This window comes from Telmatherina bonti (assembly GCF_933228915.1).
Source record: "Telmatherina bonti genome assembly, chromosome: 21".
Classification (NCBI taxonomy): Eukaryota; Metazoa; Chordata; class Actinopteri; order Atheriniformes; family Telmatherinidae; genus Telmatherina; species Telmatherina bonti.
The window spans coordinates 29,253,646-29,267,170 of NC_136630.1; the positions used below are offsets into that span (position 1 = coordinate 29,253,646).

Below are 13,525 nucleotides of genomic sequence, written 5' to 3' on the forward strand. Positions count from 1 at the left end.
CTGTAATCCAGAGCGGGATCAGTGGTGGATTTGGCTGTTCATTGTGACTGGAGGTGGAGTCGTGCAGGTGTCCTCTCTGCTCCTCTGACTGGCTGCAGCTGCAGCCGGAGCGACTGAGTGCTTTAGGACGGGGAGAGACTCTCCTTCTGACAATAACTTTACAATATGCGCTTTAAAGTCAGTCGCCACAACACCAGGAAAGTCTCCAATAACTCCTGTAAAAGTTGCTAGATTTGTCGCTTTTCACAAAAAAAGTCGCCAGATTTAGCGAGAAAGTGGCTCCACGCTGCCTCTCATGACGTAGCACGTAGCTCACGTTATGTACGTAACTGGGTGCACTTGCTTTAACTCTCTGTGCAAAGCGGTGCAGAGTCGAGGAGAAGGGAGGAAACCCCGCCCACAGCTAAAAACACCTGCGTGACAACAGGACACTCGAATATGACGAATATAGGCATTTTCTATATTCGCACAGGGGACTAGCAACGATCTATCGAGTATATTTGATATATCGCCCAGCCCTACCTCCAGCGTGTCCTGGGTCTTCCCTTCCTCCCAGAGGGACGTGCCCGGAACACCTCACCAGGGAGGCGTCCAGGAGGCATCCTGACCAGATGCCCGAGCCACCTCAACTGGTTCCTCTCGATGCGAAGGAGCAGCGGCTCTACTCTGAGCCCCTCCCGGATGACCGAGCTCCTCACCCTATCTCTAAGGGAGAGCCCGGCCACCCTGTGGAGGAAACCCATTTCAGCCGCCTGTATACGAGATCTCGTTCTTTCAGTCACGACCCACAGCTCATGCCCATAGGTGAGGGTAGGAACGTAGATCGACTGGTAAATCGAGAGCTTCGCCTTCTGGCTCAGCTCCTTCTTCACCACGACAGACCGGCGCAGAGTCCGCATTACTGCAGACGCCGCACCGATCCGTCTGTCGATCTCACGCTCCATCCTTCCCTCACTCGTGAACAAGACCCCGACATATTTAAACTCCTCCCCCTGAAGTAGGACCTGACTCCCAACCTGTTGAATATTCCTGCATCTTTCATTTTGCAATATCTATCTTAAAGTTTAAAAAAAATAGTTTCTTTCCATGCAGCCCTACTGGCTTTTCACCCCCAATTCAATTCAGCTTTATTTATACAGAAACAGTCATCTGAAGGCACTTTTCTTGACACAGTCCAATCCAGTTCACTTTGACTGATTATAATCCAATTATTATGAAGGCATCAAATGATCAACATTAGTCTATTTGTCTCAGAACCAGAGCCAGGAAGGCTTGTCATCTGGCTGGACCAGTTAGGGGTACCTCCACTGGGTCAATTGGAAAGATTTACAACAGCTGATCGAGGAAAAAGATCTGAGAGCACAAAGTTTAAGATCAGATGTGATTGCAGCAGAAAGTCTCGGGATAACCTTCCAGTAAGTGGTTTTCTGGACAGCCCAGTTGGTTTTTTTCTGGTCCTGCAGCAGTTTTTTTGGTACCTTGAGCTGGCTAGCATAGTGGCCCAGCTTGATCTTGAGCAGAAAACCATCCTCCCCTCCCTGAAGCTGTGCTTTCTTCTGCAGCTCAGTCACCAGGTTGTCCAGAAGACGCTTGGCTTTGGCTTCATCTGATGGGTTATCCAGCTCCACAGAATCCCTGAGAAACAAAATGTTGATTTTGGCTACTAAAGCAGGGAAAATAGCAGCAATGCTGGGAGAAAGTGTGGAAATCCCACAGCAACTGGATGATCTAGGTGACATTTCATCATCAGCAGGATACAAAGGAAACTTCAGTTCTGAGATTTTTAGGTTTATGTCAGTTCAAACTGATGAAATTAACGTGTATTTTTGTTTGTCTTAAAGGGGCTTTGAGTGGATATCATTGTTTCTGGATTGAAGGAATAAAAAGGAATTGCTGCATGAAGAAGCAGAGGTGTAATTTCATCTGGATTATAGCAACAAGGATTCATGACATACCAGGACTGGCTTTCAATCCACTGGGCCAGGTAGTGTCGCACCTCTATGGGAAAGTGCTGACCATACAGGGCCTGCATCTGATGCAGCGCTTCGCCCTGAAGCTGTTGGGCCTGAATCCACATCGCCATGATGCTCCTGCGGAACAGGAAAAGTTTTATCACAGTTTGACTGAAAACACAAAACCATAAAGTTCAGATGCAGAAACATGAGGCGCTTTCTGTCCAGTCTTCCCAGTTTGCTGTTTACTTGATCATCATTTTGACAAATAACATTATATTTTCAGCAACTCTTCTTTTTGGTTTAGCCTTTTTCTCTTGCGTCTCTGTTGAACCTCTGATGACCTTCACGGCCAAAAAGTTAATTCATTCATTCATTAACCGAACCGCTTAGTCCGATTAAAGGTCGCGGGGAAGCTGGATCCCAGCAGTCTTTGGGTGAAAGGCAGGGTACACCCTGGACAGCTTCCCAGTCCATCACAGGGCAGCCGAAAGGTTTACGCATAAAAACAGTTATAAAATAATGAAAAAACAATAATTTTGGACATTTTTCCATTTAAATGTATTTTTTTAACATATTAATTACTGCCTTTTTTTTATTAAAAAAATATTTATTTCTATAAAATAAATATCAGAAGGGAGGGTCATTGGTTGTGATTAGAGTCTTGGATATGTCAAAGATGTTTTTAGTTTTTTATTGGCACAAGAGATTTTCCCCTCTAGGGAACTCTGAAGCAAAAAATGTGCACATGATTAAAAACTACAATAAAATTATCAATATTTTTCAATCATTTAATCATTTTAACCCTTTATATGCTAGTTTAACTATGTCAATGACTAATTATTGATTAAAATCAGCATAAAAAACATGAACTATCTTCCATATAATCAATACGGGGGGGGGGGGGGGGGGGGGGGGGGGTGTGAATGTTTGGTGATCATTAGTTTGGGACATGTCAAACATTAGCAGCTAAATTTAATAGATCATTCATAGTTCATGTAGTAACAAATACTCCTTCTGTAGACCCCGGTGGGCAAAAACGTCCCATTGGCTTCCATTAAAACTACATCTTTCATTGATTAAACTTTAAACTCATTCATTGTTTTATTCATTATATTTGGAACAAAGTCATGATACTTGATTTTTTTACTGGATTCCACCAGATTCAACTGGTTTCGTGTTGCAGGCACATCCAGGAAACTGTGGTATGCTTTGACAGTTATATTATCCAGCCACAAGGAGCCATGAAGATTTTTTTTGTGTGCAATTGTGAAATAATATTCGAATCAACATCTAAAAGAGATTTAGGAAAATCAGAAATGATTTCAAACATGTTCATCTTAGCGCAGCGCCTCCTGGTGGTCCCATTACTCTGTAACATTAACTGTAAACATGCCTGAATTTCCTGCATCTGACGACAATAAATGCTTTAATAAAAGATGCAACGCTATGCAAACAGAAGATTCTACAGAATAATCAAGTGTTTGCAGTGGAAACTATAATAAATAAGTGATTATCATCAAAAATAAGTGACTTTCTGGAGCAGGAAAGTTCCACAGTAACATAAATCTCATTTAGCGATGTCACTATGGCAGATTTCTTTGGTACGATTATTGTCAATGAAATAATCACAGTTTTACAATTATCTTACATTATTAAATTTCACAACCATATAAATTATATTAATTAATAATAATATTAAAAAATAATTATATTAAATTAATAATGTGTGAAATTACATTTTAACATCTTGTATGTATTTAAAGTTTAATTGAGAATGTCAAAATTCACGTTCATCATCTGTGGAATTAATGCATTTTTCAGAGACTTATTATTTATCAATATAAACAACATGTATTATTATTCAAGCCATAATAAAATTTGCATTCGGTATCATATCTGAGGAAGAAGCCTACTTTTGGCATATGGGTCTTTTGACATGATGTTAAAACCACTTTATCCTCCACAGACATGATCTATTGTGAAGTGATCATATTGAGGAAACTTTGATTAATGGCGGCGTTTGATAACACGATTAATCGTAAGTAACCATGATGTTCCTAGTGTCATTCAGATGCAATAAAACTCCAGAGACAGATGTAATGTGAAGGTTTCAGTGACGTGTTTGGATCAGAATATTGTGATTAAAAACGCAGGCTGAAAAAGGGAATGTGGGAACACTGGATGTTATGAGTTTACTGGAAAACACAAGATTTATGTGATAAGTAAAATCTGCTTCATAAATACCAAGAGTTTTGGTAATAAAACTAAAATGAGGACCAGACCTAAACTCTACATCTTATAAAACACAGATTTTTATTTTTTAAAAAAAAAAAGAAGAAAGTTATGAGCAGATTGTGAATCTGATGCAGCAACACGTCTGTAAAAGTGTTTCCAGGATGATGTTTAGCATCGTTAGCATCTCCTCTTCTTCTAACATCTGGAAACATCTGGAAGTGAGGAGAGCAGCTCTGTGGTCCAGCATGGTGGAAGGTCTTCCCTGAAAGAGACGTTGTCTGGATGGGAGCAGATGTTTCAGCATTGATGGAGCTTCCCAGATGTGGAAGCTGCCCACGCCATCGGCACTAATGCAACCCCATCCCATCAGAGATGCAGGCTGATAACAAGCTGGATGCTCCCTCTCCTCTTTAGTCTGCAGGACACGCCGTCCATGCTGTCCACAAACTATTCCACATCTTCATCCAGGTTTCCACTCAGAACATTTTAAATGAGCTTTGGTCCAGAGAAGACGGCGTGTTTCTGGATCCTCTTCACATATGATGGAGCTTTAACCTGCAGGTGTGGATTTCAGCCTGAACTGGGTTCACACTGGTTTCTGGAATCTTCCCGAGTCCATGCACTGGTTTCCAGTAGAGAATCATGTCTGATTTTACTGCAGAAGATCACCAGCATCCACATTTGTCCCAAGCATACAGAGATTCTACCTGATTCTCTCAATTTGTTGACGTCATGTTACTGCCCTGTTGCCAGTTAAACCAGTTATTGTCAAACACTCCTCCAGATGTTACTTCTCCAGACTTCTGTTGCTCCTGTTCCAGATGTTTACAGACGTGTTGCTGCATCAGATTCATATTTTCCATCAGATGATAAAATGTCCCAGTTTCATCATATATGTGTATTTTATCATCAACTGGGACTAAAATAAAACTTGTGGAGTTTCTGGTGTGTTTTACATTCTGCACAGCGTCCCAGCTTTCTTATGAGATCAGGTTGTACAGACACAGGCAACCTGACCAGGTGCTTTCCACTGCTGCTAATTTACCTATTCTATCTGAGTTCAGCTCCTTCTCGGCTCTTCAGAGACATTTTTCCATCTCAGAGAATTTTTCAATTCAACTTTATTTGTAGAGCGCCAGTTCACAACAACGTTGTCACAGGACACTTTACACATCATTTCAAGCCAGTTCATACATATCCTATAATATAAACCAACTGATTGCATCGAGTCATGACTTCCATCCTGAGCTGCACGCGGCGGCAGTGGGAAGGAAAAAAAACCTCCGGCAGAACCCGGCTCAGGTAGGGCAGCCACCTGCCTCGACTGGTTGGGGTGGAAGCATAATAATTCATTTAACTTGTGATTTTTATCAGTAAATGCTGCTGTCAGAACATTAATCAGCCTTTATCTGCTTCCCTGGAACTGGAAATATGGTAAAAAGATCATCTTAACTGGAAAATCAGGAAGCAACTAGGTCTGGGCGATTAATCAGATTTTAATCTCAACTACGATCTGGGTTTCCATCGATGATAAAACTAAAAGGGTGTGATTATTTTTCTCTCTGCAGTTTCCTCTCCTGCTGTCTTCAGCTGCTAATCGAGCGTCTCTGGCATTGCAGCGCTGTGCTGTAAACTCCTCCCACAGCCGCTTTGCTTTCATTCAGACACTGTTGCCAACTTGGAGACTTTCTCGCTAAATCTGGAGACTTTTTTTGTTAAAAGCGACAAATCTAGCAGCTTTTACTGGAGTTATTGGAGACTTTTCTGGTGTTTTGGCGACTGACTTGAAGGCACATATTGTTCTGCAGTTACTGTAAGGAAGGAGCAGCGGGAGCCTCTCCCGTCCTAAAGCACTCCCAGGCGGCCAGTCTCAGTCGGCTCCGGCTGCAGGTCCATGTAGAATAACTGCAGTAGGTTGTGGAAGTTCACCTAAACATACTTTATACCATTGTCACTGACAACTGGCTGCATTATTTTCCTATACATAGTTCGGCCAGTTAAACACTGTAATATCCCTCAGTTACGGGGCGTTACCATAGCAACGCGTTAACCAGCTGGTTCAGATCAGCCGTCTTTTAACAGGTGAATGAGAGAAACGCGCTGCAGCCTGACAGCGGTTGTTTGGCATAAAACGTACATCCAGGCCAACGTAAAATAGTTCCTATATAAGCGGTAAAAGCGGATTAAACAACTCAGAACCGTACATTAGACGGTTATAATGCAACAATTGGTTATAATATGACGTTATAACAACTTCGCTGCCCCACGGACCGTTCATTCCTGCCCACCTCAATAAGACTGTTCAATGCTTCTTCCTTGTGTCTTAGATAACATCATGAATGTTACCAATGTTATTTATCTCTTCTCAACAGTCAAGAACACCAACGTTGTTTAAAAATACTGGATAATTGTGTTAAATAATCAAGATCTCAATTTCAGTCAAAATAATCGTGATTATAATTTTTGTCATAATCAAGCAGCCCTAAAAGAAATATTCCCCAGAAAAGGGTTGACGCGAAACAGAATGACGTGATAATGTCATGAATACTGTTACTACTATATAACACCCTCCAGCCATGAGTTTTACTTCATCAAAGCATGTTTAAACAGCATCAGTCCATTTTCTTCTTATTCAAAATTCAAGGTTGCTGTAGCCGGGGTGGGGGGGTTAGACCTATAAGGAAAAAACCAGGACACAACCTGGGCGTGTTTCCAGTCAGTACAGGGTTTCAGCAACACTGGTGATGCCAACTGTACTGTCCAACTTGCAGAAGACTGTCGCAACCACTTTTTGGCTCAACCCCCCCTAGTACCCCCCAGTACCATGAGATCCTGCAGTCCAGATGTGTGCAAACAGCAGGAAGCAGCAATGCTAACATGCAGCATTATGGAGAGAAACTCAGCTCAAAAACTCTTTCAAGCAGTGGCATCCAAACCAAACACAGTTCAAACCCCGAGCAATGAAGTGGGAACAGCTTCTGCTTTCCCTCGATTCTCCTGGTTCTGATGTTAGACCACGTGTCCATCACCAACATCTGCCAACGCCTCCCTGAGATATTCAAACCATAAAACTCTTCTGGATCCACCAAACACCATCAGTTCTGTCAGGAGGTTTACAATCCAGACTCCACACGATAAATCCATAATGAGTGATCCATAACACCATTACTGATACATGTTCATCCTAAAAGTGATGACAATAATAATAGATGACCTCTATTTTCACCTTTACATGATGATGAAGACACTTCCTGTCAGACTTTGCACCAATCAGAGAGCTTAAACTGACGGTAGTGTCCAATCAGGAGCAGCCAAAGATCAACATGAGAAAAGCAGAAAAATAATGACCCTCTATGGCTGGAATGAAGCCAAGAAGACGTTTGGGATGCAGCTGAGGTGGAGGTGCTGCAGTGAGGATAGCAGGTAGATAGTAGCAGGAAGAAGTGTGGAAACATGGAAACTGTTTGTGTTGTGTTTGTTACAAAGCCAATATTTTTGTCCTGAAAGCCAAGACTTGAGAGGATGAAAATAACAAGCAGTAATCTCACATAATCTCAGCTTTCATTTGAGACCAAGATTGTACACACAGTAATGTATTGGCGTGCTGTGGGTTTGTCACAGGAGACAGGAACACAGCTTGCAGGGTTCTGATCTGATCTTTTAAAGCATTTCTGTCCAGATGCTGTGATTTAAGATTGTTAAGATTCATTCTGCTGTCAACATTTGCAAAAACCTTAAAACAAGAAAAAAGATCCGATGGGACCCTACCTTCAGATTACACACTAAATCCTCCATCTGGTAGTTGTTTACAATTTACTTACTTTATGTATTTATTTTAACTTAAGATAAATATTGGGTCCCTTCATATTTACTATCATTACTGTTTCTGAACAGCTGTTTGGTGTTATCAAACTTCACTGTGGTGTTGTTTACAGGCTGGATGAATCATGCAGCACATCTGCAGCTCCACAGCTCCAACTTCATGACACTAAACAGAAGTTTGCAGATGTAGCTTAGCCTGGCAACCCCACTGTTCAACCCCTCAGGCTTAGCCTGGCAACCCCACTGTAAAACCCCTCAAACTGGCTCCGTTTGTAACTGAGAGGTTGTCAACAACCGAAGACCAAACCATCCATGAACCTGGTTTTTCTTTCGGCTGCGCTGTTAGCATGGAGGAGGAACTGAATGCAGCAACAAACTTTACTCCCATACGCCACCAGTTCACCCAGTCCTAGATCCATACGCCACCAGTTCACCCAGTCCTGGACCCATACACCACCAGTTCACCAAGTCCTGGACCCATACACCACCAGTTCACCCAGTCCTGGTACCAAATGCCACCAGTTCACCCAGTCCTGGACCCAAACGCCACCAGTTCACCGAGTCTTGGACCCATACGCCACCAGTTCACCCAGTCCTAGATCCATACGCCACCAGTTCAACCAGTCATGGACCCAAAGACCACCAGTTCACCCAGTCCTGGACCCAAAGGCCACCAGTTCACCCAGTCCTGGACCTATATGCTACCAGTTCACCCAGTTCTGGACCCAGAGACCACCAGATCACCCAGTCCTGGACCTATATGCCACCAGTTCACCCAGTCCTGGACCTATATGCCACCAGTTCACCCAGTCCTGGACCTATATGCCACCAGTTCACCCAGTCCTGGACCTATATGCCACCAGTTTACCCAGTCCTGGACCCATACACCACCAGTTTACCCAGTCCTGGACCCATACACCACCAGTTCACCCAGTCCTGGACCCAAAGGCCACCAGTTCACCCAGTCCTGGACCCAAAGGCCACCAGTTCACCCAGTTCTGGACCCAGAGACCACCAGTTCACCCAGTCCTGGACCTATATGCTACCAGTTCACCCAGTCCTGGACCTATATGCCACCAGTTTACCCAGTCCTGGACATATATGCCACCAGTTTACCCAGTCCTGGACCCAAACACCACCAGTTTACCCAGTCCTGGACCCAAACACCACCAGTTCACCCAGTCCTGGACCCAAAGACCACCAGTTCACCCAGTCCTGGACCCAAAGGCCACCAGTTCACCCAGTCTTGGACCCAAAGGCCACCAGTTCACCCAGTCCTGGACCTATATGCTACCAGTTCACCCAGTTCTGGACCCAAAGACCACCAGTTCACCCACTCCTGGACCTATATGCTACTAGTTCACCCAGTCCTGGACCTATATGCCACCAGTTTACCCAGTCCTGGACCCATACACCACCAGTTTACCCAGTCCTGGACCCAAACACCACCAGTTCACCCAGTCCTGGACCCATACGCCACCAGTTCACCCAGTCCTGGACTGAAACTCACCTTTAGTCGGACTAACAGCTGGACCAACTTTCAGAACCTCCTCAGTCCGACTGTCATCCTATTCCGTCCAACAGCGACACGTTAACCTCCTGATTTCTGCTAAATCAGCTGTTTGCTTAAAAACAAAAACAAAAAACGACGTAAAACGTTTTAAAACCAAACCGGAAATGTCAGAAACAGGAACCTCAGCCTGACTGCTCCGTTTGTGGCTGTTCTTCGCCGAAAAAACAAAGTTTTTCTCTGACTTTTGATGGTTAGTTTCGTGTTTTGCTGTAAGTGATCTATTTCCGGGTGCAGCGTGGAGGCTGCGGGCGGTTCGGAAGCGCGTGCAACCCGCGCCGCCGCGCGCCGCGCCGCCTGCGCGCGACTCTTTAACCCTTTAAAGCCCGACCCCAGACAGAATACAGACAAAATCCGTTTCTGTCATCCGAAGTCTTTATTTGGCTCTTGAAATGTAATAAACAAACAAACAAACAAACGCTAGTTTAGAATATTAATCGTTTATCTCTGTGTAAATTTGTGTAGTTGTGCGGTCAGGGCCGGATTAAAAGTGCACAGGCTCCTGGGCCCAGGGTGTCCCAGGAGCCCCCTTCCCCACTGCAACACTGTAAAGAATTGTGAATGATACAATGTGACACGACACTTCTAACATCTCTCAGCCAGTGGTACCAAAAGCAATAGGTGTAACTATGCGGCTTTTATGTACATTTTGTTTCATGTCCAAACTGCTGGTGTTTGCCCTGCATGGGTTATCCAGTGGGAATTATGGGCATAGGTCAAGGGGCTCAAATCCACTTGGGGCCCATGTGGATTTGAGCCCCTTGACCTATGCCCATAATTCCCACTGGATAATCCGGCCTTGTGTGCAGTGAATCCATTGAGATAGTTTTGGCTGCCATTGTTCTTTAGTCATGAAACGCGGAAGTGTGTGTTGTGATCCTGTTCCCTGGTGGGCGTGTCCAGCATCCTGGCACCTGGATCAGCACCTGATCTTCATCTGGGCAATCAGCAACAGCACTATTTAAGACCAGCTCAGCCTGCTGTTCATCGCCAGAGTGTTGAATGCCATGTGGTACAACGCATGGCCTCAAAGATTCTTCTCTGTGTAACTTACAGATCGATAACCTGTGTTTTCCCCCGTCAGAGATCCTGCTTGTCTGCCCGATTGCTGCCCTACCGCTTGCCTGCCTGCCTACCTGCCTGCTTGCTTCTCAGCCTGTCGGTTTGCCTCCCCGCTTGTCTGCCTGCCTGCTAACCTGTCTTCCGCATCTACCTTGGAAATTAAACGAATTCAGAAAGGAACAAATAAAGTATTAGTTGTAACTCCGAGCTGAGTCCGCACGTGAATTCCACTCACCTGACGTCAGCATAACAGTGTGTGTGTGTTTCAATGTATATTCAGACTTTGGAGTTTCATCCATATCTGCTCTATTCTGACAGTGTAAGATGTTTTTGTTACCTCTGTAGTGTTAACTACACAACTTGTACCATAAACTTCCATTTCATCCACTTTTTTTGTACTTTAAAATGAAAAAATAAGTGTGTGTGTTTGCATGTTTGCTTACATCAGATAATTAGGCTGTAAATTAATACCATGTTTGTTTCCTGTCACACACACATGTCACACACACACACCAACATTTACACACATATAAACACACACACAGGAGATTTCACAACAGCTGACTGTGTGCTTCATTTCTCTAAAGTCAACAGATCATGTTCAGTTTCCTTTAACTCGACAGAAGACATTAACGTGATCCAAGTAAAGCAGAACCAGTGTTAGTGCGGCAGCCCACACGGTGTGAAACTGTTCACAGGGTTGACCAGACTGAATACACACCGCAACACAAACGCTTCTGTCAAATCATGGTATTTTATAAAGTCAGGCAAAGCCACATCAGAGGAACATGATGCCACGACGATGGTACCAGCAGCAGAACATCTCCATCCATTCTTGGACCAAAAACCATTCTTCAGTCCACCATCACCACCACCATCACCATCATCATCAGAGTCTGAACTACCTCCGCTGGGTGGGGGCACACCGGAGACTCAACATGACTTACTGACTTCAGAGGAATGAATATGTAACCAGTAGTCTTTTGGCACTCCGGGGCTGCCGTAGCCAGGTAGTCGAAATCATGCTTCCACTTTGTCAATTTGGCCTCATTTGTAAAAACACGAGCAAACAGCTGTGTTCAAACAGTCAGGCCATGTGCCTGCAGCTGTACAGAGTTCAGATGGCAGGCAGGAAGTCCAATGATCTTAGAACACACTGACACAGCATTGCTTAAGCAGTTCCCACCATGCAGGGTGATGGTGTGACACCAGCAGCATATAGGGAAGGCTAAAACACTTCCAATGAATGAGTCGTAGAAAGTCAGTCAGGTATTGTTACTGACAGAACAGGAGTTCAGTTTCCTGAGCAGGTACAGTTGTGCTCATATTTATTCATACCCTTTCATTAAAGAAGGAAAAAAAACAGCTGCCTGTAAAATAAGTTGAAACTGACTAAAGTAATAATAAACATTTTATGAAAATCATGACTTTATTTTCTAATTCTGGTTCAATAGAAATATTTTTTTTAAAAAAGAAAACAAATAAGATAATTTATTACATATTACATCAGTCATAAAGTAATATTTAGTTGAACAATCCTTTAATGTTTCCGCTCCAGTCAGGTGTTTTCTGTTCCTCTCAGTCAGACTTCTGCACCTGTTGACAGGTATTTTGTCCCACTGTTCAACAGAAAACGTCTCTAATTTGTCCAGGACACATTTGTTTGTTCATTTTTTTTTTCTCTCTTCAACTCAATTAAATTAAAAAACATAGTCTTATATTATGTTTTTTAAATTATAAAAACATAATATAAATTATATTATATTTTTGCACATTTTTTGTTATTCCTTTTTTAAGTCTCCAGTTATTTGAGTGACTGTTGTAAATTCAGCCTTTTTGTTTTAATGAAAGGGGATGAATACATATGAGCACAACTGTACATCGTCTGATGACACTGCCTCAGGATCCCCTCAGAGTTGGAGGAGACCCTCAGCTGGTTGTCCAAGATGGAACCCAGGTATTTATACCCCACTACAGTCTCGACTGGTGAGCGGTGGATCATGGTGGTGACAGCTGCCGCCAGTTCTCTTTGACTGCTGGAGAAGGTCACCACCATCTCTTTATTTTTACTGACGTTCAGCTCCAGATGCGAAGAGTCGCACCCCCCCACAAACTGCAGCAGAGCAGGTCCGTGGTGCAGGGAGGAACCAGACAGGAGAACTGTATCAGCAGCAAACCTCACCAGGTGGGTTTTGGGCTGTTTGGATCTACGCTCATCAATGTGGAGCATGAACAGCAGCGGGGAGAGCGCATGGCCTTGTGGTGAGCCGGTGGAGGTGGTGAGGAGATCTGAGAGGCAGTGGGAATTCAGACTCACTGAGCTCTGTTTGTGAGAAAATCCAGGATCCAGAGAATGAGCTGACGGCTCATGCTGAAAGTTCTGGAGAAGAGTCTCAGCTAGGATGTGGGGCTTAAGGGGGTTAAAGGCACAGGAAAAGTCAGTCCAGTCCTCCGTAGCCTAGCAACTAAATATGCAAAGTTTATCTAATTATTGATCTCATTCTTCCACAAAAAACACAAAAGTATTTTTTTCAAATGACAGAAAATGGCACCGGTAATTTTAATTTGATTTATAGTAATTAAAATTTGTGTCTAAATGACAAACATGAGAAGGAGACGGGCTCTCTTCTGGCAGCTCATCCTGTCAAGCCGATGTTACCTTCAGTGAAAAATAATCCTGGTTAGACGCATGTAATTAAATTCTTTTGTGGTTATCGGACACTATGTCGTTGTCATCCCAGCTTGTCTGCTGGGACAAATATGTGTATATATATATATATATATATATATATATATATATATATATATATATATATATATATATGTATATATATATATATATATATATATATATATACAGTACTCACAAAAAGTTAGGGAT

General features: G+C 43.3%; 1 protein-coding gene across 1 annotated transcript in view; it reads right to left on the reverse strand.

Moving 5' to 3' along the window:
- LOC306772026 (signal transducer and activator of transcription 5B-like) overlaps positions 1-9,717 on the reverse strand; it is a 36,679-nt gene extending 26,962 nt beyond the window's left edge. Inside the window, exons 1-3 of the mRNA XM_079261402.1 lie at positions 9,523-9,717; positions 1,956-2,090; positions 1,479-1,635 (exon numbers count right to left, since the gene is read on the reverse strand). Coding sequence (XP_079117528.1) covers positions 1,479-1,635; positions 1,956-2,083 — 285 coding nt within the window. The 5' untranslated portion in view covers positions 2,084-2,090; positions 9,523-9,717. The remainder of the gene's footprint in view (positions 1-1,478; positions 1,636-1,955; positions 2,091-9,522) is intronic.
- Positions 9,718-13,525: the final 3,808 nt, after the last annotated feature.